Source organism: Curcuma longa, chromosome 5 (genome assembly GCF_044706935.1).
Source record: "Curcuma longa cultivar G26 ecotype Majalengka, Jawa Barat chromosome 5, ITB_CL_G26_1.1, whole genome shotgun sequence".
In the NCBI taxonomy this organism is placed as follows: Eukaryota; Viridiplantae; Streptophyta; class Magnoliopsida; order Zingiberales; family Zingiberaceae; genus Curcuma; species Curcuma longa.
The window spans coordinates 10,438,740-10,465,170 of NC_133865.1; the positions used below are offsets into that span (position 1 = coordinate 10,438,740).

At 39.0% G+C, this 26,431-nt stretch overlaps 2 protein-coding genes and 2 pseudogenes across 3 annotated transcripts; 2 read left to right on the forward strand and 2 right to left on the reverse strand.

The window, feature by feature from the left end:
• Positions 1-36: 36 nt before the first annotated feature.
• Positions 37-14,827, forward strand: LOC141830039 (acetyl-CoA carboxylase 1-like). 2 transcript variants are annotated; one of them, XM_074717520.1, is made up of 32 exons: positions 37-184; positions 994-1,363; positions 1,435-1,641; positions 1,720-1,881; positions 2,327-2,419; positions 2,820-2,915; positions 3,350-3,523; positions 3,611-3,704; positions 3,782-3,969; positions 4,063-4,113; positions 4,602-4,641; positions 4,760-4,884; positions 4,954-5,070; positions 5,161-5,235; positions 5,354-5,410; positions 5,486-5,590; positions 6,281-6,367; positions 7,624-7,815; positions 7,899-8,087; positions 8,783-8,893; positions 8,989-9,072; positions 9,156-9,332; positions 9,544-9,621; positions 9,703-9,825; positions 9,911-10,180; positions 10,250-10,536; positions 10,612-10,849; positions 10,939-11,288; positions 11,480-11,675; positions 11,854-12,033; positions 12,140-14,296; positions 14,487-14,827. In XM_074717520.1, the coding sequence occupies exons 2-32, from the start codon at positions 995-997 to the stop codon at positions 14,538-14,540; spliced, it is 6,726 nt and encodes a 2,241-aa protein (XP_074573621.1). In that variant the 5' UTR covers positions 37-184; position 994; the 3' UTR covers positions 14,541-14,827. The 2 variants fall into 2 exon arrangements, with proteins under 2 accessions (XP_074573621.1, XP_074573622.1); XM_074717521.1 differs by lacking the exons at positions 37-184; positions 994-1,363; positions 1,435-1,641; ... (1 more) ...; positions 2,327-2,419; positions 2,820-2,915 and having other exon boundaries at positions 3,507-3,523; positions 3,660-3,704.
• Positions 14,828-15,783: 956 nt separating this feature from the next.
• LOC141829503 (small ribosomal subunit protein uS9-like) lies at positions 15,784-16,425 on the reverse strand. The gene has a single exon (XM_074716992.1). The coding sequence runs from the start codon at positions 16,411-16,413 to the stop codon at positions 15,970-15,972; it is 444 nt and encodes a 147-aa protein (XP_074573093.1). The 5' UTR covers positions 16,414-16,425; the 3' UTR covers positions 15,784-15,969.
• Positions 16,426-16,741: 316 nt separating this feature from the next.
• Positions 16,742-21,362, forward strand: LOC141829322 (uncharacterized; annotated as a pseudogene).
• A 1,455-nt stretch (positions 21,363-22,817) lies between these two features.
• Positions 22,818-24,859, reverse strand: LOC141829600 (F-box/kelch-repeat protein At1g26930-like; annotated as a pseudogene).
• Between the last annotated feature and the right edge of the window lie 1,572 nt (positions 24,860-26,431).

A 26,431-nucleotide genomic window follows, 5' to 3' on the forward strand; every position in this document is an offset into this window, starting at 1 on the left:
CACCATTCCTTCTTCAATATCTAGCCCTCGCTTCTCGGTTCCGTCCCCTCCTCGCTGGTTTTCGCCCCCTCCCTCTCCCCCGGGTTCCCCCCTTTCTCAGGTCCTCTGCCCGCTTACTGGGCATCGTTAGTTCCACGTGGGCGAGTGCGTTCTCCGCCAAACTGATCGCGGCCTGCTTCGAAGTGTGAGATCTTTTGTCTCTTCGCTTTAATTCGTAGCCTCCAAGATTCCACCTTTTTGTTTCCTCGCGGATTTGAACTTGGTAGTTACGAGTTAGATACTTTACGGAATTAAGATAAGCTTTTGTATTGAGTACTCTGGGAGTTGATTCCTATTGGTTTGTTCCGTATCTTTAATATCTCTTTAGTATGGTTTCGGCTTTCCTATTTCCCAGTTCTTAGACGATTAATACAAGAAAGCTGATCGCGTGTTATTGATGCTGATGATGTTCTGAGTCTTTTATTTTTGTATGTTGTGAAGAGTAAGGCGAACTACGTTATTTGGCCAGTTGGTCTTGTTGCTGTTTGTCTTTGCTGGGATAAGTTATTGCAATCTGTCTACCAAGGTTTTCATAATCGAACTTTTCCCCCTAGGTTTTTTAGAATTATAAGGACTTTTAGTTGCTCTTTTGATTTATTTAGTCAAAACTGTACTTTTAATGTTTTAATCTCCTGACTGTTGATTCAATATGAAGTTTCATACTCATCCAAGTCTTAGATTAGTGCCGATATGCAATTAAAACTAGAAGTAATTTCACAACTCTCAAATACGTATCTAACCCTCACCGTTTTTGATGCTTTCTAATACATTGTAATTCATGATAGCATTTTCTAAATCAAGAACTTTGTTGTTAGGAGCAAAGAACTCGGAAGGCATCATCTACTAGTTATAGTTTGGAATTATCTAATTGCCTCTTGATTATTTTGGAAGCTATGAGTTTGAGAATGATTGTAGTTACATTCTTCAATCTAATGTCCTATTTCCTATGTGCAGCATGTCTGAAGCTCAAAGGGAACCTGTAATTGTTGAAGCTCTACACCTGAATGGATTTGGAGCATTTCAAGTCAGACATGCAGCTGCATTGTCTAAAGTGGATGATTTCTGCAAGGCTCTTGGTGGAAAGACACCTATTCACAGCATATTGATTGCAAACAATGGAATGGCAGCAGTTAAATTCATTCGCAGTGTCAGAACTTGGGCCTATGAAACTTTTGGAACTGAAAAGGCAATTCTTTTGGTGGCTATGGCAACTCCTGAAGATATGAGAATTAATGCAGAGCACATAAGGATTGCAGATCAATTTGTTGAAGTACCTGGTGGAACCAATAACAACAATTATGCTAATGTTCAACTCATTGTTGAGGTTTACTATGCTTATCTCTCGTTTATGCATTTGAGAATATCCTGTTGCTCATGAAAATGAAAATAATGCAGTTGGCAGAGATAACTCATGTTTCTGCTGTGTGGCCTGGTTGGGGTCATGCTTCTGAGAACCCTGAGCTTCCAAATGCACTGCATGCCAAGGGAATCATTTTTCTCGGGCCTCCTGCTGCACCTATGGCAGCACTAGGGGATAAAATAGGTTCTTCTTTGATTGCTCAAGCTGCAGGAGTACCAACACTTTCTTGGAGTGGCTCACATGTAAGTCTTATTCACTTAATTTGGATATAATCCTTTTCCATCCACATAATTTACAGTTTAAAACAACCTAAATTACAGGTTAGAATACCACCAGATAGTTGTTTGGATACAATTTCGGAGGAAATATACAAGGAAGCTTGTGTATATACAACAGAGGAAGCAGTGGCTAGTTGTCAGATGATTGGTTACCCAGCCATGATCAAGGCATCTTGGGGTGGCGGTGGTAAAGGCATAAGGAAGGTGTAAACACCATTCAACCTTAGCAATATTTAATTCTTTCATTTCTATCATTATGATATTAATAAACAATTCCAAGAAATTTCTTGACATAGAAATTTGCAGTAAATTAAGTTTACCTATGAACTCTTAGTTAACATATCTTCTAAGTTCTAAGTTTGCTTTCATGAGACTACCAAATTATTTACACAGCTGGACGTGATTAAATTGTTAGAGACTTTTTGCGTATTCTCCATTCCAATTTATTTTCTTCTTGTAAAGATGATCCAGTGAAGGTTGATCAAGACTACAACTATTTCTATTCTAGGATTGAAGATTTTTTTTTTCTTCATCATCTTACTTGGATCTTTCCAAATCACCAAAACTATGTCAAGTGCAACCTCAATAATCAGACTAGATCAACTGGATTCTCAGTTTTGTTTTTATTAAGCTTAGTTGAGATTTACAGGTTCACAATGATGATGAAGTTCGAGCTCTGTTTAAACAAGTGCAAGGTGAAGTTCCTGGGTCTCCAATATTCATAATGAAGTTAGCATCTCAGGTGAGATACTTCAAGTTTTCATAATTGGAAAATCTATTTGAAACATGGTTTTGGGCTTCACTGAGTTTAAGGTCTTTTAGACTAATGATAACCAAAGAAAAGATGTTTTATCATGCCTATACGTTGCAGAGCTTGAACATACTAGAATAAATTTATAGCAGTGCCTTGGTGTGCATTTTTATACCACTGCCCTTTGGTATAAAGTATGTGAAAGATAATCCAGCAAAACAATCTTCTTTTTCCTAATCTAGTAGAAGCTTACATGTTCATCTAATTTTCATGATGTTGGTTAGTGCATTAATCTTAAATACTAAGTCGAAGAGCCATAACATGAGACCATATCATGTGGTACTCCATTCATCTGCTTTGTCTGATTGTTTAAAGTTTCATTTTCATCTAGAGTCGGCATTTAGAAGTACAGTTACTATGTGACCAGTATGGAAATGTGGCTGCTTTGCACAGTAGAGATTGCAGTGTTCAGAGGAGGCACCAAAAGGCAAGCTTCTATTCACTTTCATCTTACTTTTCTTTTGTTAGATTCTCAGAACCATTTCCTTATGATCTGGAGTTTGGAAGTATATCCACTTGTGTCCTCCCTATTTTCTACATAGAAGCAGTTTCTGTATATTATCCCCTTCTAGGCTTCTGTCTCTGGTCTCTCCTTTACAGTCATAACTTAGATTCAAAGGAAAACAGTCCAATTGACAAATTTTTAACTCTGAAATTTATAAGCATATTAACAGATTCATGGCCAACAAATTTATCATAATTGCATTAACTATTCTAGCATGAGAGAATCCTCTTTCTTTTCAACTTCATTTTCAAACTCAAAAAACTTCAATTTGTCATTCTTCTTCCCGAATAAACTTTTATTTTTTGAATCTAAAATAACTGAATGACTTTATTGACAACTCAATAAATTGTTACCAGATTATTGAGGAAGGTCCTATTACAGTAGCCCCTCATGAGACAGTGAAAAAACTTGAGCAGGCTGCTAGAAGGCTTGCAAAATGTGTAGGTTATGTTGGTGCTGCTACAGTTGAGTATCTTTATAGCATGGAAACTGGTGAATACTACTTTCTAGAGCTCAATCCTCGATTACAGGTTTGTTGATTTACAGTCACTGTAAACTGCAGATGGTTTATTTAAAATTTTCTATAGAATATTTTTGTTTTTAAAATTTTTTTGTAGGTTGAACATCCTGTAACTGAGTGGATTGCTGATGTAAACTTGCCTGCAGCTCAAGTTGCTGTAGGGATGGGAATACCTCTTTGGCAAATTCCAGGTGAAAACTTTATAACCCATATGGTTAACAAACTGTCCATTTATTTATGCTGTCTGCTGTTCTTATCTTGAATTTAGAAATCAGACGGTTTTATGGAATGGATAATGGAGGAGGTTATGATGCATGGAAGAAAACATCTATTCTGGCAACTCCTTTTGACTTTGATAAGGCTGAGTCTGTTTGGCCTAGAGGACACTGTGTAGCTGTTCGTGTCACTAGTGAGGATCCAGATGATGGGTTCAAGCCTACTAGTGGAAAAGTGCAGGTGATACCTTTGAAAAATGTATTATTTTGTCGTATTGTAGATTCATAAACAACCTGATTAAATATCTGATTTCTCGTATCTTGATATATGCAGGAATTGAGTTTTAAAAGCAAACCTAATGTGTGGGCCTACTTCTCTGTTAAGGTTTGCTTTCTAAGGAATCTTAGTTTTTTTTTTCATTTAATCTACAAATCTTATGGTTGTATTCCATTTATGGGGAAATACTAACAATCGATTGCTATTGCTTCAAACTCCAGACAAAGAGTTGGCAAATCTTTATTCAGTATTTTAGGCTGACCAGGATAGAATTTTTTTGTTTCTGCATATTTCTAATTAGTAACTTAGTCTATTAGATCCACATGTAACCGATGAAGTTTTTTTCTTTTATCATTATACTTTTTACTGCTATTTGTTCATTAGTAATCTTGTTTCTACGTTTTTTGGTTTCGTCATCTTCACAGGATGGATTGACTGTTGGATTGCTGATTTATAGTGAATTTGGAACATATCTTTGTGACTTATATAGTGCTTCTCACTATATATAATTATTTCTAGAAAAGAAAAAGTTTCTATTATCTAAATATAAAAGTGCTAAGTTCCTTTAAGTAACATCCATTTTGCTTGATTTGCAGTCTGGAGGTGGCATTCATGAGTTCTCTGATTCTCAATTTGGTATGGTTCATCTGAAATTGGCCAAGTGCATCCTAATTAAAGTTTTTAGTTTTCTGGTTGACTGTGAATGGTTGACATATATGTTCTTGTTTTTGACAAACTTCTCAACTTATTTCAGGCCATGTTTTTGCATTCGGAGAGTCTAGAGCTTTGGCAATCGCTAATATGGTTCTTGGGCTGAAAGAGATACAAATTCGTGGAGAAATCCACACAAATGTTGATTACACAATTGATCTCCTCAATGTAAGATATTTCGAAATGACATTTATCTACTTCTGTACACATGCTCAGTTTCATCCTCTGCAATTGTAGGCTTCAGAATACAGAGACAATAAGATCCACACAGGTTGGCTGGACAGTAGAATTGCTATGAGGGTCCGAGCTGAGAGACCACCTTGGTACCTTTCAGTTGTTGGAGGCGCACTTTATGTATGTCTCATCAAGTCACCTTTTCTCTACTATTTAACTCGATTTTTCCACACTTAGCATTTACTAATCTCTCTTGTCTGTAATCCTCAGAAAGCTTCTACTAGCAGTGCATCCATTGTCTCGGAATATGTAGGTTATCTTGAAAAAGGGCAAATCCCACCTAAGGTATGCGGTTTCCTTATCCTATAACTGACTGCAGGACCTAGATGCTTTCTAATCTTTCTTCAAATGTTGGAATTTAGTAGTCAGACATTGTTTTTTTTCTCTCTCTATTTTTTTGCAGCATATATCACTTGTCAACTCTGATGTTACTTTGAATATCGAAGGGAGCAAATACACGGTAATTCTCTATTTTTGTTGGGGGCCACACTGTTTGAAGGTGCTAAAGTACTTATTTTGTCGGAGGATATCATAGATTGGAATGGTAAGGAGTGGACCAGGTAGCTACAAGTTAAAGATGAATGAATCAGAGATTGAAGCTGAAATTCATACTTTGAGAGATGGTGGTCTCCTGATGCAGGTAAGAGTTTTCTTTTTATTTTAGTGCATCTGCCCATGCCAACCTTATGCTTTCATTTAACCCTATGAACAACACTGTTTTTTTACCGATTGCTCATCTTTGTTATCATCGAGCATTTTGATGAGAAGTAGAATTTAGATCCTTGAGAAATACAAATTTTGGCTTCTCATGCATCTCTTTATCTTCTGGGCTCATAATTGTAAGACTGAGCAATCAATTATAAAATGTTCTAATTTGTTTACGATCATATCTTAAAATGCCTTTTCTCCCATGATCCCAGTGCCAAAATGTGAATGCATAAGCTCATCAGCAGAGAATTGCCCCATATGTGTGAAAATAAGGAAACTTATCTGCTTTAGGGTTTTATGTAATCTTATATGATGTATGTGAAAGGGAACACAATAAGGGATTAAAACACAATTAGCATGAGTTAAACTTCATAAAAGGAAACAAAGCATGATGTATATGTTGTGTATGTTCACATGGTGTTAATCGATTCGCTCTAATTGATGGATTTCGAAGTTCATGTTTATCCACAATTATGAAGACAAAGTAATCAACTGCAGTAATCTAAACAGAATTGAGAGTGTATGATATTTACAACATCTGTACTATTTTCTACAATTTTTGTAAAAAGGAATAAGTAAAACATAGCTGGTAATTGTTTCTGAATTATTTCAACAACCACAGTTAGATGGAAAAAGTCATGTGATATATGCTGAAGAAGAGGCTGCTGGTACTCGCCTTCTTATTGATGGAAGGACTTGTTTATTGCAGGTAAACTCTTTCTGCATTGCTGTCTTTGTTTTTTAGCTGTTGCTAGATAGAGTTGTTTTCTGGATTAGATTTTTCATCCACTATTTGACTTTTCTGAAACATTGGCATAACTTAGGCATGACCACAAACTTGCTAATGATTTGAAAAAAAAAGTATTATTTTTTTTATATTTGTTAATTTGTAGTATTTAAACTAGTTCTGTTCAGTATATTTTCTTGGGTTACAAATGCATATAATCATTCTTCATATTTATTTCGTTGTGTTAACAAATAGCAAAATTTGGTTGTTTACATTTGTTTATCTTTTATTTCAGCTACTAGATGGTGTCATCATGCTTCAAAATGATTTTTGGGATTCATTTTGTTCAAAAAGTTAAAAGTAATAAGAATCGGAGTGAATATGTGAAGGGGAAAGAGAGACCAAAAATGAGCAATTGGGGAAAATGTCTTGACAATATCATAAATGGGTCCAGCCATCTAACCTGAACACTGGAGATTTATAGATACGTCTAAAAAGGGCCACCTCAATCACCTGAACATGATCCAACTTGCCCAAACCAAAAAGCATACTGGTTCTCTGGTTTCCTTGGTCTTATTAACATTATTAGATAAAGTTGTAAATGTATTCGATCCATTTAACCTGAACACCAGAGGTTTGTTGGTAGGTCTAAAGAAGGCCACCCGTCTATCACCTGAGCACGATCCAACTTGTCCACACCTATAAGTATGAGTTTTCCCCCCCTGGTTCTCTGTTTTCCTTGGTCTTTTTGGCATTATTAAATAAAATTGTAGATACATTTGATCCAGTTTGATTAAATTTAGTCGTGTCAAGATTTTAACTAAAAAATCTAACTGACAACCCTTCTCTATGAAATTCCATTCGTGCCTGAACCTGCCCTGAATCAAATTAATACTTATATTACCATCTGAGTTCTTTGGTCAAAAAGTCATGACAGGAGCATCTTGGGTCAGGTTGAATTTTGGCAGAAGTCCAATCAAATGTGTCACTGGTGATTAGAACTGCGATGGAAATTCCTTGAGGAGTTAACATGATAGCATGTCAAAGAATTACCTTTTCATATTTTTGGTTACTTTATCCTCTGTTACTTTCATTATTACTTGCCAAACTTAGCACAGAAAGGTCCATATGAACTTTTGTAAATTATGTTTTGATGCATTACATTGGCCACGTTATCACCTTTATTGGGAGGTATTGATTTCTCTTTTTAACTTCTCGTCTATGTTCTCTCTGTTTAGAATGACCATGATCCTTCTAAATTGGTGGCTGAGACACCATGCAAACTGCTTCGTTTCTTGGTTTCTGATGGTACCCATGTTGAGACTGACACACCATATGCTGAAGTTGAGGTTATGAAGATGTGCATGCCATTGCTATTGCCAGCTTCTGGAGTAATTCATTTTGTGATGTCTGAGGGCCAGGCAATGCAGGTAGTTTTGCATTAGGGAGATTTCCTCTTCATTAACGATCTGTCTTCATCCTTGTTAAAAGGGCAACCAACCTCTTGTTGTAGGCTGGTGATCTTATAGCAAGGCTTGATTTGGATGATCCATCTGCTGTTAGAAGAGCTGAGCCATTTCATGGCACTTTTCCTAAACTGGGGCCTCCAACTGCAATTTCTGGCAAAGTTCACCAAAAATGTGCTGCAAGTTTAAATGCTGCACGAATGGTTCTTGCAGGATACGAACACAACATCATTGAAGTAAGCACCATTTATTAGGATTCTTATTTATATTTAGTGTTTGTTTAGGAAATTTTTTTTGTTATATATCTTGCTCTTCTAAGTTGTATACAAAGTCTGCATGTTCTAAAAATTGGAACCTGTTTTCTTCATGAGGTGTGTTACCAATTGAATCTTTGGCATAGGAGATATCCAATTTTTTTATTCATTTTCATGTTTGATATGGCTAATTAAGTCTATAATTTTTGCTATATAACTAGGGAAATATAAAGCAACAAATATGAATTTTCTGGGGCTTGATTTTTTTTTCCGAAAATGTTTTGGTAGAACCACCTGTAAATTATGGGAATTGGGTTAGTTGGATTTTTTTTTGGAACTTATTTTTTGTTAATCTAGTTGATTTGGGTGGAGTGGTAGTTCCCATGACTCGATTGCTTCAGTTTTCATCCTCATTCCAGTTTTTTAGAACATTGGTTTCACTTGTCTTGATTTTGACTTTTACTATTTCCCATTCTTGGTCAATCAGGTCTATTCTCACTGCGTCCATAACTTTGTTGTTCTATTTCATCATTGCTAAACATAGTCCTACTAATCTAAACTGTGAGGCACCAGTGGCAATTTCCTCATGTTGCTTTTCACTTTTATTAAGAGTAGTTCTACATTCAGTCTTTAGGATGTTCCAGTGGGGGGTATGCTAATAACTCGAATATTATTAGGTTGTCCAAGATCTGCTGCTTTGTTTGGATAGTCCAGAGCTCCCTTTCCTTCAATGGCAAGAAAGCATGTCTGTATTGGCAACTCGTCTACCAAAAGTTCTAAGAAATGAGGTTAGTGATATCTGAATCAGTCAGATTATCCATTCTTTATGTTACCAAACCTGTGAAATGGTTGACCCACTGCATATTATATTGTGTAAATTTAGTTGGAGATGAGATACAAGGAATATGAAGCGACTTTTGGGACAAATATGGAATTCCCTGCCAAGTTATTGAAGAAGGTTCTTGAGGTCAGGTGGCCTAAGTTAAATTTTCACTTAATTTGTCGATATTTTAGAAACAAAGTTGAATTTCTCTAGTATTCTTCTTGCAGTCTCATCTCTCATCCTGCATTGAAAAAGAAAAAGCTGCACAGGAGAGGCTTGTGGAGCCTCTGATGAGTCTTGTGAAGTCATATGAAGGTGGCAGAGAAAGTCATGCCTGTGTTATTGTGCGGTCGCTTTTCGAAGAGTATCTATCTGTTGAGGAACTGTTCAGTGATAACATTCAGGTAATTGGATATCAGATGATAAGTTCTGTTATGTTAAAAATTGCCAAGTAGCAAATATTATATATGGTAAAATGAACAAAATGTTACCGTTTGGTACAATATTCTCAAACTGACTCATTATGTTTGTGGTTCGTGACATCAAAAATTTTGCTTTGTGCAACCCTTATATTAACTTTTCACTGAAAATTGTTCAATTCTTTTCTTTGTACAGGCTGATGTCATAGAACAACTCCGGCTTCAACACAAGAAGGATCTACTCCGGGTGGTAGACATAGTACTGTCTCACCAGGTTTGAATCACATTGCTGCTTCTGAAGTACTATAAAAATTTTAATATTTGCAATGACGACATGTAATATCTGCGCTTGAAGGGTGTGAAAAATAAAAACAAGCTGATACTTCGACTCATGGAAGCATTGGTTTATCCCAACCCTGCTCCCTACCATGATCTGCTAATTCGTTTCTCTGCTCTTAATCATACAAGTTACTCTGAGGTCTGTTTATGTCTAAATCAATATGAGTTGCTCTATTTGCAAGGACATTCTTATTCACCGTGCTTGACATATTTAATTGCTGCAGTTGGCACTGAAAGCCAGCCAACTTCGTGAGCAAACTAAACTTAGTGAGTTACGGACAACCATCGCGAGAAATCTTTCTGAACTGGAAATGTTTACTGAAGAAGGAGAACGCCTTTCAACCCCTAGGAGGAAGATGGCTATTGATGAGAGGATTGAAGATCTTGTCTGTGCTCCATTAGCTGTGGAGGATGCACTTATATCTCTCTTTGATCATTCTGATCCTACCCTCCAAAGAAGGGTCGTCGAGACATATATACGTAGATTATACCAGGTAAAACTTCGTAAGTGTGAATGACAGAAAACACTTGGTCATTTTTCTGACTGGAGACTTCTTTTGCAGCCCTATATCATCAAGGATAGTATTCGGATGCAATGGCACCGTTCTGGTCTGATAGCATCATGGGAATTTTACCAAGAGCATACAGAGAAGAGATGGGGGGCGATGGTTATCATTAAATCTCTTCAGCTTCTGACATCAGCAACTAGCACTGCCTTGAAAGAGACATCTCGTTTTGTGGATTCTGGGACTGGAATCACAAATGAGCTTCCTCCTCATGCTGGCAAAGGCAATATGATTCATATTGCTTTGATTGGCATTAACAACCAAATGAGCACTTTACAGGACAGGTACACATCTCTGCAGTTGCAAATCGAAAAGTTATAATAGGTTGTCCTTTGAATATTAGTAGTTTCTTTTCTCAGCGGTGATGAAGATCAGGCCCAGGAAAGGGTAGATAAACTGGCAAAGATTTTGAGAGATAATAAATTGAGCTCTGATGTTCTGGATTCAGGAGTTGGTGTTATTAGCTGTATCATACAAAGGGATGAAGGACGAACTCCTATGCGCCACTCCTTTCACTGGTCATCTGAAAAGAAGTATTATGTAGAAGAACCTCTACTTCGTGATGTGGAACCTCCTCTTTCTACATTCCTAGAATTGGTTTGTCACTATATTCTGAATTGTTCATAGGCTTTTCTCATCTTCTCCTTTGGATTGAGCTTAACTTGTCATTGTTTATGCCACCTTAGGAAAAGCTGAAAGGCTTCCGAAACTTTAAGTATACCCCATCAAGGGATCGCCAATGGCATCTGTACACTGTTTTAGATAATGCTAATACCAAGCGGATGTTTCTCCGAACGATCCTGAGACAACCAAGGACAAATGCTGGATTTGGATCAAGCCCATCCCTTGACATAGAAATATATCGTGCCCAACCTTATTTGTCCTTTACCTCTACAAGCATATTGAGGTCGTTAATGACTGCTTTAGAAGAGTTGGAGTTACAGGTCCACAACGCAACTATCAGATCTGATTACTCTCACATGTATATTTGCATTTTAAGGGAGCAAGTATTTCATGATCTTTTACCACCTTCGAGGTTAGTTCTACTTCTAAATTTTGTTACTGTTTTCTTTTCTCCTACTGTTCTGTTTCATGAGCTTCTCTGTAGTAATGCTAAGCTATTGCCTTTACCTGTTCCTAACCAGAATCCTAGTAACTTTCATCCAACACTGGAAATGCTTAATTGTCTTTTTGGTGGCTAACATGCAAACTTTCCCTTCTATCCAGAACAATGGATGAAATTAGCATACATACGATCTTAAATGAAATGGCTGTCAAAATTCATGAATTAGTCGGTGTTCGGATGCATCGTCTGGCTGTTTGTGAGTGGGAAGTGAAGCTACGGCTTAATTCTGTAGGACCCGCTAGTGGTGCTTGGAGAATTGTGGTGACCAATGTCACTGGTCATACCTGCACTGTCCATGTAAGTCACTATTGAGCGGTTCATCATTTGTGGTTTATAAACTAACTTGAGGGAGTAGTATGAAGCATTAAATGTACTTCTACTCTTCATTTAATATGTTTTTTGTTTATTTTTTTATCCGATGATTATGTTCAATCTTTATCATCATTCTGTCTGAGGTTAGATACTTCCTATTTAGATTTATCGGGAAGTGGAAGATTCGAAATCTCATGAAATGGCTTATGATTCCTACACGGATGTGCGCGGTCCTCTCCATGGCATCCCGTTAAATGCTCAATATCCAGCACTAGGGCCCATTGATAAAAGGCGTTTAAACGCCAGGAAGAATAGCACAACTTACTGCTATGATTTCCCATTGGTAAGTTTCCCTTCAAATTCTCATGAGAGAGCAGCTTATGCAGAATCATATGTTAAATTTACCTCCCTGTTATATCATTGTAAAGATGTGTTTACCATGTATTCAGGCATTCGAGACGGCGCTTAGACGGTTGTGGGAATCATACACATCTGGTAACATTAGGGTAAACAATAATAGAGATCTCATTAAAGTGACAGAGTTGGCATTTGCAAACAATCATGGAGATTGGAATACTCCTTTAGTCACCGTTAGCCGGTCCTCTGGTCTCAATGACATAGGTATGGTAGCCTGGTTAATGGAGATGTCTACACCAGAATTCCCTGATGGAAGGAAAATCATAGTCGTGGCAAACGATGTCACTTTCAGAGTTGGTTCATTTGGTCCAAAGGAAGACGCATTCTTTCATGCAGTGACCAATTTAGCATGTGATAAAAAGCTCCCTCTGATTTATTTAGCTGCAAATTCTGGTGCCAGGATTGGAGCAGCTGAAGAAATAAAATCTTGCTTTAAGGTTGGGTGGTCTGATGAGGCAAGCCCAGAACGTGGCTTTCAGTACTTTTATTTGAGTTCAGAAGATTACAATCGCGTTGGTTCATCTGTTATGGCTCATGAACTCAAACTGGAAAATGGCGAGACAAGATGGGTCATCGACACAATTGTTGGAAAAGCAGATGACTTGGGGGTGGAGAACCTGTCTGGAAGTGGTGCCATCGCAGGTGTTTATTCAAAAGCATATAATGAGATATTCACTCTCACCTATGTGACTGGAAGAACTGTTGGCATTGGAGCTTATCTTGCTCGGCTTGGCATGAGGTGCATTCAACGTCTTGATCAGCCAATTATTCTCACCGGGTACTCCACACTGAACAAGCTTCTTGGACGTGAAGTCTACAGCTCGCACATGCAGTTGGGTGGACCTAAGATCATGGCGACAAATGGGGTTGTCCATCTGACTGTATCAGATGATCTTGAAGGCATTTCTTCCATTCTGAGATGGCTTAGCTATGTTCCTCCTTTTGTTGGTGGCCCCCTTCCCATTTTGAGATCCCTTGATCCCCCTGAGAGATCGATAGAATATTTCCCTGAAAATTCTTGTGATCCCCGTGCTGCTATTTGCGGTATTCAATACAACAGTGGCAAATGGCTAGGAGGCATGTTTGACAAAGGAAGCTTTATAGAGACACTGGAAGGTTGGGCCAAGACAGTGGTAACAGGAAGAGCGAAGCTTGGTGGAATTCCTGTAGGAATTATAGCCGTTGAGACGCAGACAGTGATGCAAGTGATCCCTGCAGATCCTGGCCAGCTTGATTCCCATGAACGAATTGTCCCACAAGCGGGACAGGTTTGGTTCCCGGATTCTGCAACCAAGACAGCTCAGGCCTTGTTAGACTTCAACCACGAAGAACTTCCACTTTTCATCCTTGCCAACTGGAGAGGCTTTTCTGGTGGCCAGAGGGACCTGTTTGAAGGAATACTTCAGGCAGGATCCACCATTGTCGAGAACCTGAGGACATACAAGCAACCTGTCTTTGTGTATATCCCCATGACTGGTGAGCTCCGTGGTGGCGCTTGGGTTGTTGTTGACAGTAAGATCAATCCCGAGCACATTGAGATGTATGCTGAAAGGACTGCCAAGGGCAATGTTCTTGAACCCGAAGGAATGATTGAGATCAAATTCAAGGCAAAAGACCTCATCGAGTGCATGGGCAGGCTTGACCCTGAGATTATCAGTTTGAATGCAATGCTTCAAGATGCGAGAGCTGGGAAAGCCATAGGAGATGTTGAAGCAATAGGGAGGAACATAATGACTCGGCAGAAGAAGTTGTTACCGGTATACACTCAAATAGCCACACAGTTTGCTGAACTACACGATACTTCTCTTCGAATGGCAGCAAAGGGTGTCATCAAGAAAGTAGTGGACTGGGCGAGTTCTCGTTCTTTCTTCTATAAGAGGCTGCTCAGGAGAGTTTCAGAGGGATCACTTGTGAAAACTGTTAGATTTGTTGGCGGAGAGCAGCTATCGCATACATCTGCAACTGAATTGGTGAAGAAATGGTTCTTGGCATCAGAGCAAGTCCAAGCTGCAGGTGCTAACTGGGCGGATGATGATGTCTTCTTTTCTTGGAAAGAAGATCCTAGGAACTATGAAAAGTATCTCGAAGAGTTGAGGGTCGAAAAATTAACCAAACAACTAACAAATCTTGGTGAATCAGCTTCTGATTTGCAAATTTTGCCCAAGTGTCTTGCTGCTGTTCTTAGCAAGGTAAGTTATCTCCAAACCAAAACATAAGGAAGAGGAACTACTCATCAATCACTCAAATTCTCCATTGAATCTGAATACATATCTGAAAAATCTATTTGTCGTCAACAAATTTAAGCTTTTCATTCTTTTGCCTGTCATAATCTAAAAATCTTACTGTAAGCAACAATTTGACAGACGAATTTTGATGCAGATGGATTCTTCCACCAGAGTACGTCTAGTTGAAGAGATCAGAAAAGTTCTCTGAGCACATCCATTGTTCATGAGTTACAGTCACCAAGGCCAAAAGGCAATCGATAACGTGGTTCTTCCTTTACATGCTGCAGTTACATATATTTTGTGTCAGATTCATATGTTGGAGATCAATAATATTAATTGGTAGATTTATAACGTGAGATGGGATGAGACAGTTCATCCTCCAGTTGTAAGGAATAATTTTCTTGTCCTTGTTAGATTTTTTTCGATCATAACAGTTTGAATCCTGTTGTTATTTCATCATTAGGGCTCGATAAGTATTTTTGAAGCCGGACCATACCACTGGATTCAACTAGATAATGCCAATTCGGTTCAGTCAAAACAAATAGGTGCATTGGTTGAGTCAGATTTTTGACCTGTTCAATTATGGGTCAAGTTTTTTTTTATAATTCAGGTATTCGATCTTGATCTAGAGTTGATCAATTGAGTTTCACAAGAATTTTTCATATTCAAACGCTAGCATGACATTTGAGTTAAAATAAAATGGTTCTCGGAGCTAGTTAAGTTGATTATAGTTAAGTTGATTATGATAGAAGATTTGTTGAAATGGATAAAAAAGTGTCAAAATAAAATGGCTCTCGGAGCATATTCAAACACCCTTGAATAAAGAAGTATTATTGAGATAAAACATATATCTTTTTGTTTTATTTTTTTTTAAAAAAATCATTCATATAATTTAGAATGTCCTTTTGATCTTTTAGGTACATGCTAATTTTTTTATTTATTTGACAAAAAAATTGAAATTAATGCCGCTGATGAATATCGCCGGAATTGACAACCACCAAAGGCTGCAGAGGCGGCGGCGGCGGCATCTGCTCCACAGCAGTCGTTGCATTATTCGCAGGACGGTAATGATTGACGGCGCCATGCGCCGGCGGCGGCAGTTGTGGCCGAGGAGGAAGACTGTTGCGTCGTCGTGCCCTCTCGATCATTGCCTTGTTCTTGAAGTCGGCGCAAGCATTCCGCCCTGTGGCCGCCGAACAGCTTGCGGCGGAGCAGGACGTAGCAACTCCCACTGTGCCGCGGCGAGGAGTCGAGGAGTGTCGATTACCAGCGACCACATTGCTCATCCAGACGTCGATGGTGATCCATCCATAAATCGATCTCTCAACTTGTAGGTGGATCGATAAAAGCAATTAAAGATTGAGTTGGTGAAGAAGAACAGGATTCAAGACATGCAGATGATCGAGAAGAATACAGTTCAATTACGAACAGAGAGAAATAACTAGAACACATAATTCAAAATCGAGGAGCAGATAAAATAAATTACTGAGTGATCTTAAAAATCGCAACTTTTAGTAATCATCCGGTTCGAAATCGAGAGTAATTACGTTTCGAAAGCAAATCCATCGCATCGGACAACAAAGGGAAAGCATGCAAAACAGGAAAGGCACGAAATGGCAGACCGTACGTGTCTCGATCTAACGGTACGACTTCTGGAACCGAGCGCGAGCACCCCGACCTCCGAACTTCTTGGGCTCGCACCGGCGTGGGTCGGCGACGAGCAGCGTCCTGTCGTAGCGGACGAGGATGTCCTTGATCTCCTGCTTGGACTGCTCGTCGACGTACTTCTGGTGGTAGGCGACAAGGGCCTTGGCGATGCTCTGGCGGATGGCGTAGATCTGGGAGGTCTTGCCGCCGCCCTTGACGCGGATGCGGATATCCACGCCCGCGAATCGCTGCCGCCCGAGGAGGAGGATCGGCTCGAAGGCCTTGAGGCGGAGGATCTCCGGCTTCACCAACTCGATGGGAACCCCGTTAACCTTGATAAGCCCACGGCCGCGCTTGCAGTGCGCCACTGCCACAGCTGTTTTCTTCCTTCCGAAGCACTGGACTGACTCCGTCGCCGTCGCCGCCGCCGCCATCGTCGCAGCAGATGGTCCGTAATCGTGAAACCCTAGCTGCAGAACCAACTATATATACGGCGAAGCCTAGATTCGAATCACAATGAAAACTAACTGGGCCAACTATTTATTGGGCCGATCCATCGAAATTGATTGGAGCCCAACTAATAAGAGAAAATGGCATTTTGCTCCTCCTATTTTACTTATTTTCTTTTTTAATCTTTCCATAATTTGGAAGGTTATATTTTACCCTAAAAATTTATAAAATATTTCATTCTGCTCCTCCAAGTTTTACCCATGCCCATGAAACCCACGACGAGTCCGCCACGGTCTCGCTCTCTTCGAAGCCCCAATCTCCCAAAACGTGACGAAAACCTAGCTTCAGATCGAGTTTCCAGAAACAAAATCGAAGTCTCCATCCTGCTGTTAGCGATCAGTTGCTGGATCGTGGTCGAATCTGGTGGCAGTTCATGGCGAGGAAGCCCAGCAGCAGTTGCTGCGCCATCTGCGAGGGTTCAAATCTTGCATCAATCTGCGCTCCCTGCGTTAACCACAGGTTAGTGATTTCTTTTGATCATCTTTGATATGGAGCTGGATATGGGCAATCGTCGGTATGTAGTGATATAATTTCGGAAAATTTCAGGTTAAACGAGTACAGCGCTCAGTTGAAATCTCTGAATACCGTCTGTAAATCCCACTATTCCAAACTGGACGATTTGCTCGCCAAGAAGGTTAGCCTTCAAGCCTGTTGGCTGTGGCGTTTTGACTTTGTATTGGATTAAACTTGTGACTTTCAATTTCATTTGTTTCCCGAGTAGTATCACTGTGTATTTTCATCTCGTTTGAAAATTTCGCACTTTTGTTTTTACTACAGGTTTTTCTTCGACAGAGCATAAACTTATCTTTTATGCTCGTTCTTTTTGGTGAAATTTAAGTTTACTTTCGTTAAATGTTTTGCTGTTTGTGTTTTAGAGGAAAGCAGATCAGCAGATTAATTGGAGAGTGGTGCAAAATGCGGAACTCAAGAAATTGAAGGAACGGCTAACCTACTTGAAGAAGAAACTTGCTGAAGGTTTGTTTCTTTGTAGGTAATGCAAGTCGAAGCATGCCTTCTTTCAGCAAGGATGCTTCATTATGTTGCGGTTTGATGTTCTTGAAATTTATATTACTCTTGCAGATAAGGCTAAGGTTTCCAAAGAATCAAATGATCTGAAGTTGAAATATGGATCATTGGAGTTAGCATTTGCTACAGTGAGATAATTTTACTTTTATACTCTTCCTACCCACTGATTCATCCTTTCTGCTTTTGTATGCTTCTAATATGTCTGCACTGTTGTTAATTATTCATGTTTTAGATGAAAAACAAGCAAACAGAAGTATTAGATAAACTCGGTAGCGATCTTATGAACAATCAGCGGCTGGTTGATGTAAGTATCATAACATATAATCAATGTTTGCATTTATATTGCTGGTTTCTTGAGTTATGGTGGGGGGTTAAAATATATAAGCATGCTATATAACTTCCTAAACTAAATGCATTGTCTTTTCTCTTTTGTTGTTTAATTACCTTTAGGCAAGGCTTAGTAGAGTAAAGACACTATATATAGAATTTAAATTTAGCAATATTAGACGTAATAAGACAATTGTTAAGATAGAAGATGATGGGTTATCTGTAATTGAAAGCTTGTCTAATGGAATAAGACTTGATTGTTGTTGTTTTAGTTTTTCCAGTGTTTTATTCTTTCTCTTGCCTAATTTGTCTAGTTGACATGAAAGCACCGTGTTTTTTTTTACAGATGGCCATTACTTCTGAATGTATCCGCCGGCAGGCAGTGGTAATAAAAAATATCTGTAAGCTCTTTCCAATGTGTAGGGTAAGTTCCCTTTGGCTTGTTTACATAATGGAATGTTATTATTGTTGTTGATTAATATTTTTCATTTGATTTTTCTAGTAACTCTACTCGTTCATCTTAGCATTCTCTTATCCCTGGTCTCTGCTGCATTGACATTTTTTTTTGTTTGTGTGTGTTGCTTCCTAACAACAAGCCAATATCTTTAATCCATAAAATATGGTGGATAGTAAGTCAGCACTCAAGATTTGTTCTTGTGACTGCAAGTGATCATTTCATAGGATTGGATGGAAATAAAGCTGCATATCCATATCAGATACTAGATGACATTTTTGTTAGTTGTAAAGTGATTTATTTTGAATGGACGAAAATATTGTTCATAATTTGGCTCACTTTTTATGATTTAGCAGAATGTGTGTTTTCTTAACCGCAAGCAATTTTTTTCAGTAACAACCAATATTTGCTATTTTATCACAGATACTGTGTTTTAGTTCACAAATAAGTGATCTTTGCTGCCTTGCCTAAGAAATGGTTTCTATCTGTGTGTATTAAGTTAACTCTGTCTTGTTTCTGATTATTTCTGTTGAAATGATTTGAGCAATTAAAGACATACTTCTTTTGTTTCTATAGGACGAATAGGATATACCAAACTATATAAATGCCTGATGATGTTTTATTTGATTTTCAGGTGAACCCAGATAAAATAAAAGATCGATCAAATAGCATGTATGACCAAATATGCAATGCACGCTTACCTAGAGGGCTGGATCCACATTCTGTTCCTCCTGAAGAGCTTGCAGCTTCTTTAGGGTAACTTTTACTTGCCTATAAATTCTAGTTTTATTTGCATTTTTTATTCTTGTTTTATAGGAATATCTACCATGGGAAAAATCATGTTATAAACTTTGCTCGGATTGTATTAAATCTTGGTACACGACTGCCACATGATCTTGTCTTCTTGCATGCTCGAAATGATCTTAATTTATCTAACTTCAAATACTGGCACCCAGTCAATGGTTTGTGAGCGTTGTTGAGTTGGCACTTTCACTATTTTTCTGTACTAACTGTTGGGTCTTGTCTGCATTCCAAACAGGTACATGGTACAATTGTTGAATCTGATTGCTCCAATTTTGGCGGCTCCTGTTCTTCATAATTCAGGTTTTGCGGTATGTCATATTTTTTATTCTAACTACCAATAAGTATTGCCAAGGTATAGGAGTTATATAGATCAACAATGAGGTCTAAATAACTTTATTCTGGTGTCATGATTCAAATCTGGGAACCGGTTAACTATTTTTTTTAAAAAAAAAACTGACAGTAGATAATTGTATATGCTTTTTTTATTTTCTTTTTCAAAGTTAAATTTATGCCTGAAATACTAATTACCTTGCTTCAGAATGTTTTGGGATTTATTTTTATTAAGCTAAGTGGGTAAAAAAAATTGGAAGAAATGGATAAGAAAGATTTCCATAGCTTGTTAGGAAAGAAATAGTGAGGTAGGAAAAGTTTAAATTTATAAAAATCATGTTTTAAGAAAAAGTGAGTCATTTTTGTGCACAGAATTGCTTGGAACTGATTTGGGGACAAGCAATATGTGAACAAGCTAGCAGAAATCGCTGGAAATAACTCTTATGAGCACTTTCCTAGGCTATTTCCATCCTTCCCTCTGTTGAAAACTGGGAATCAGTGCTTGCTTGCGTTATTATGCCTAGTGCTATTTTTTTTTTTTTTGACAAAGAAACAATTTCCATTACGTATTTTGGTTTGTTCGGATGTTGTAGCATCTTTGCAGATGCATATTAGTACTCTCTTTTCTTCTGGCTCAAAGAAGTAAACAAGAACACTTTCTTTAGCCAATATTAGTTCGGATTCCTTTTACAGGGTTCCTGTTCGCGGATATGGCAGAGAGACTCGTATTGGGATGCTCGCCCATCCTCACAGAGGTACTACATTTCAAGGAGTCTTCAATTCCATATTAAAATATCTAACACAACAGAGTTCTAACATGCAGCAAGGAATATCCACTTTTCATACCACGTCAGAATTTCTGCTCTTCAAGCGGAGAATCCTGGTCTGATAGAAGCTCCTTGAACTTTGGTGTAGCTTCAGTAGAATCGGAAAGAAGACCGCATTTAGAGAGTTCCAGAAATAGTAGTTTCAACTATTTCCTTGCCTCTCCACATTCCCTTGAAAATCACACAGATCTGCAGAAAGGAATTTCGCTGCTCAAGAAAAGTGTGGCGTGCATTACAGCATACTCCTGCAATTCCTTCGGTCTAGATATACCTTCAGAAGCTTCTACTTTTGAAGCCTTTGGCAAATTGTTGCTCATTCTATCTTCTTCAAAGCAATTACAGTCGATCAGAAACTCTTCGAAGACAGCAAGCTCAAGGTGTGTGAGATGCTTTCTATAAAAGTATCTCCATCTTTAGTGAGCTTAAAGTTCATTTCTAGTTAGGGTTTAGTTATAACTAGTTGGTTCCTTGATCTTGATTTGGATTCAACTCGTTGGTATTTTCTTCTTGCAAATTATCACTTCTTCTAATATCTTTTCTTGTATAATTTTACTGTAATTTTATTGTATTGCAGCACAGAAAAACAAGCTCAGCAGTTGAAGAGATCAGTGTGGAATGTTAGCTCGAGTGGCAGTTCTTCAAACACCCTGGCGGAGAGTGAGCAGACTATATCGGTGATCCCTAGTTGCTTCTAACCTCATAGTGCTTTACTCGTGCTAACAGTTTGTTTTTCTTTGCTGATCAGTCAACCGTCGATGACGACAACCTCCAAATTCCCGATTCGAGTTTTATCTTCGCAGCTGTGATGATCGATAAGTCAGAAAGCATTGCGGAAGGGTGGGATATCATTGAACATCCATACGCTTCTTCCACCCCCATCAAAGACTAAGGATGTAGAGCATTGGACACGAGCTATGTTCATAGATGCCACAAAGAAATAGTCTTTGCTCATTCTCACATTGATATATATATGCGAAGAACATCCTACGCTCTCTTTTCTCGCTCGAATCTCACTCAATATTGATAGTCTTCATGTATTCTCATATGGATACATGTAAAAGAATGAAAAAAAATATATATCAAGTATTCAATTTATATCGATTAATCCTGAAGTGAATGATCTAATTTCATATTCTGTCTATTAAGTAAATTCAACAAGCGAGATACTTTTGATGTGGTACTTTAATATCATTAGTTGTTCAAATATCATATACATGCATTGTATGAGTTTTGAACCCAATTGTTTGAGAAAAGCGATGATATAAAAGAGCAAAATGAAAACTATAGGCTATTCACCCCCATTTGCTCCTCTAGCCTCACCTATCAACCCAACACTAAATCCTTTTCTAAGCTAAAACTTACTAGCAACTAGTCAAGCCGACCGAGTCAAACCAGCCTTCTAGTCTGGATTGCGATTTCTTTCTTTTTCGGTTGAACTAGACCAAAACAATTTGACACCTTTGATCGATGCGATCCAATCTGGCTGAACCGGCCATCCAGTCCAGTTTCAAAAACACTGCATTTGGAGACTCAGTGCACCACTTTGTACTTGTTGATGCCTGATGCTCTCCATCATCCTTCTATGCTGTACTTTGGCCGTGCACTCTTGGCTCTAAAACCATAGATGATACTTGCAGTTGCACAGAACCATCATCTCCCTGCACCCAGACACTTTCACCTCTACCCCACTTCAAATAAATCGACTGCAATCAAATAACATTTTGTGATTTCATGCTTAACTCTCATGATTGAATTAGTTATTACTGAATAGATTTATTATAGTGGACAAAGATCGAATATCGACGAAGTCGAAATAATGTTTTCCTCCGTAGTGACCAATTGCAGTTTCTCGATTTACTGCTGAGATGATCATAGGATCACGTGCCAACCTCACGACCCGGGGTTAGAGTGACGTCAGAGATGAGTCCCGACAAGTCACTCCGACGCTCAAGTTAGGGTTTGGCACGAGGAAGGAGTATAATAACTTCAGAAAAATTAGGGTAGCGTACCTATATCCATGGGCAAGAATTACCTTTTTATAGTAGTTGATCTTTGAAATATTAACATCCGTTTTTGAAATATTCTAAGATATCCGTTCCAGTTTTTTAGAAATATTCTGAAATATTTGTTTAAAAAATATTTCGAGATATTTTCTTTATTCTTTGGGTGAACCGGTTTTAAGATTTCTTAATCTTAAAAACGAATCGATCTTATGACTTTATCCTTGATGATGTGTCATTATCCCACCGGATCATAAATCCCCTGAGCTAGTTTAGTCGAGATACAAGGTGTCATTAGTCGAGATACAAGTGTCATTATCCTTGATGATGTGTCATTAGACTGTGCTGAATTGTTATCGAGATACAAGTGTCATTAGGTAAAGTTATGAGTTCGGGGCTCGATGCTCCGAGTCTGTCGTAAGACAAAATCGCGAACTCGGGACTCGATGATCCGGGCTTGTCGTAAGGATTATAGGCCTGTCGTTCATAGATGATCATAAGACTGACCGTGTGAATCTGCTGGGATGGCAAATTTCATTTTTTTACTATAGTGATTTCATGTGTAAAATATATATATATGGATAATGAATCTTAAACTTGAATTACAACAACAGAAGAAGAAAAGTAGCTTCAACCAATCCTTTCAGTGGCAACAGTAAGGAAAACAGTTCCAGCTCCACTCTATAAGTTTCAGAGGTTCACTGTCTCTATGAATGTGTTCGTTCTAAGGCACTCATTCCAATCTGTGATTATTATTTTTCTTTCAGAAAGAGAAGTTTCAGTGTGGATTCATCATCAATCATCATCCTTCCATGAGCAAGAGAAATCAGCAGCCCATGACAGCACAGTTGAAAACGAAGTCACCGGATTGCATGACGGCAATGGTGTTCCACTCAGGCGGCCCCCTCCGTCTGGAACCCAAGAATTCAGCTCGATCATCCCCCCGCGAGGTCCTCGGTGGCCGCCGATGACGAGCAGCTGCCGGCCGCATCCTCGGAAGGCAATGCCCCAGCCGTTCATGGAGTAAGATCTCTCCGGCAGCTTCCCCAGCGCTTCCCATGTGTTGTTCCTCTTGTCGTACTTCACCACCATCTTGTCTGCGTACCGAGCTACGTAGAGCTCGTTGCTCACCACCGCCACGAGCGGCGGCGCTCCGCTCTCGCCGCTGAGGCCGTCGGACATGTTCGGAATCAGCCGCCACGAGCCTCGTTTCAGATCGTACTCTTCTCCGCACGTCAACACCTCCCTCTCATCAGCCATTCCACCGATGACATAGAACTTCTCGTCCATGAACACCCCCGAACACAGCTTCCTCGCTCGATTCATGGCCGGCAAGGACTCCCAGGTCTGCGTCTCCAAATCATAGAGCTCCGCGGAATTCAGAATTTCACGGCCATTGGTGCCGCCGGCTACGATGGCCTTCCCCCCAAGGCTGGCTGATCCAAACAGACATCTCGGCGAGTTCATCGCGACTCCCGGACACCAGGAGTTGCTCAAGATGCTGTATCTCATGACCACATAAGAAGTCATCTCGCGGCCGAAGACCAGGAGATCGGTGCCCACCGCGAGGGACTCCTTGTCGGAGAAGGCGAAGGTTTCGGTGGGACTCGCAGGCATCGGAGGGACAGTTATCCAGCGCCGGCGGTAGGGATCGAACGCGTGCCATTGGAGGGCAGTGCAGGAGAAGTAGACCCAGTGCTCGGTGATCCCCTGCCGGCGCCGGTGCTGGTAGGCATCCCGAATCATCGAGCGGAAGGCGCGGCTGACGGATGCGACTGCGCCGTAGTCCGACCGCGACAGGAGCAGCAAGCAGCTCAGGATCAAGTCCCCGGTGAGCCTGTTGAAGGCGCTCGGATCGTCGTCGTCGTCCAATTGCCGTTTCTTGTTGTTCAAGGACTCATGGAATCGACAAGCCGAGTAATGCCAATTCGATTCTTGCTCAGAGCTGCTCTCGAAAACCCTAGAGATCAAACAAGGGCGGTCTTCCAACATATCTGCAAATCTCAGAGCACAGCTTGAGGATTGAGATCCCTACTTTTTCCCCTTTCCAGACATGATTCACTGGACTGAAAAGGAAGAACGAACCCCACCCCAACAACCACAGATCCAATTTTTATGCTTCAGACATCAGAAAAGGAGGGGAAAGGAGTTTTTCGGTAATTGGCCAAGATCGATGAATGGGCGATTTGGATGGCGAAAAATCAACCTATGGATCTCGCGATAGCAATTCCTTGGCTGGGACGGGGAGATAAGAACTCGTACCGAAAATTTAGCCACAGAACAGAAATCTCAGCTGAAAAGATACGGCCTTTTCTCACGAGCTCGCATCTTCTCCGTCGGAATCGGCCCCTGGGATCAAAAACAGAAGAAAGCACTCGGTTTGAGCAAAAAAATTTACAGGAAAGAGGGCGGAAACAGATGGAGATCTCGAAGAGGAGAAAACAGAGATAGATAGGCATACTTACGATCGCTGCGATGCCGCCGGGGAAGAGAGCGGATGAGGACTGGAGGAGGAGGAAAGGAGGAGGCCGCTTTTAGGCGCTAAAACACCATCGTCTTTGTTCTAACAAGCAATCCGCCATCTTCACCAGCTGAGCTCTCTCTCTCTTCATCTTCTCTCTTCCTCCCTTCTCTATCATCATCCCTTTTTATTTCTCAAATTTCGGCTGCAAAAAGAAACACAAGAACACAATCAGACCCCTTAGTTTTTTCAAAATTACTTAACAAAACTTGTTCTTATCATCGACAAAAGTTTTTAAAATACTCCGATTAAATTTCTAATATAGTGCCTTCGATGATCGACCTTGATGGTTTCCTCATTCTTACTTCGATTGTTAGCTTCTAGTCCGAAATTAAAGGAGGTGGTTAGTTTTGAATCATTGATGAATGCACTGTTTGATGAATCATCTGCAACAAAAGATGAAATTTATCATTTCAGTGGTTCGATCCTATTACTATATACGAAGAAGTAAATCGAAAAGTTATAATTGATCATTATGGGGAGAATATTACCTTGACTTCGTCGAGATTCGAACCTTGTCCGTTGTAATGAATCTGCTCCGTAATTACCAACTCTTCTTTAGCAAAAGGTAAAATCCATCATTCCAGCGACCTCACACGATCGACTGCACGACCATTTGTGAGAAGGTAAATCGAGAAGCTGCAGTTGGCCACAATGAGGAAGAGCATTGTCTCGGCTTCGTCGAGATTCGATTCTTGTCCACTTTAGTAAGTCTTCCCCATCGTAACCAATTCAATTATATTCCAAGGACCCGTAGTAACCAACTTAATTACATACTAGAAAGCTCAAGGTATCATTGAACTACTCATATATTATCCTACTTGGATTTTAGTTCGGGAGGCGGACAATGTTGAAGAGGAAGATTTTCATGTAATATCAAAATGGTCGAGAAGAATGTGTAAGAGAGATTTATTTTGATAGTATTTAGAGGATTATAAAATTTCTAACTCCATTATTGACAATGATTTAAAATATTCAATATGAATAACTCATCAGAATTTTTTTTTAAAAAATTATGGGCAATTTTTTTTTAAATTTTATTTTATTATTGATAAATGATGGTTGATTAATTATCCATAATGATATGCAATAATTTTCCAACAAGTGTCACATCAAAATTAAAATTATAAGAAATTATGACGTAGCCTTTAGAATTATATAATTGTGAGGGGCCCGGTTGGTTGAAACAAAATAATTGGATTAGTTGTTGTTGCTTTCACGACTCTATTTTATTTTAATTTATTTTTTTAGAGATAAAAATAAAAACATTTTTTCTATTCCTTATAATGTAAATTAATATATCATGACGAATCAACTTGTTCCTTTGCATAAAATTACAAAAATTATAGTAAACCCGCTTGCTCCACTCGATCTATCAAGTGAAAGCTATTATTTATTTATTATTTTATTTTTATTCATAAATGTCGGGAAGGGTCAAATGTAAGAGTTTAAGATATGCCAAGCTCGTTATTAAGCTGTGAATCGTAGCCGTGATTTCAGGTCTATCTAGATAAATCGAAAAGTACGCATCATTCCATAGTTAATATTTCAGAATTATAAAAGAAATTAATTTAAAATATATCATAGTTAAGAATCAATTTCATGGATGTCTAATTAACTTTTAAAGTGTCTTATCATTATACCGTAATCTCG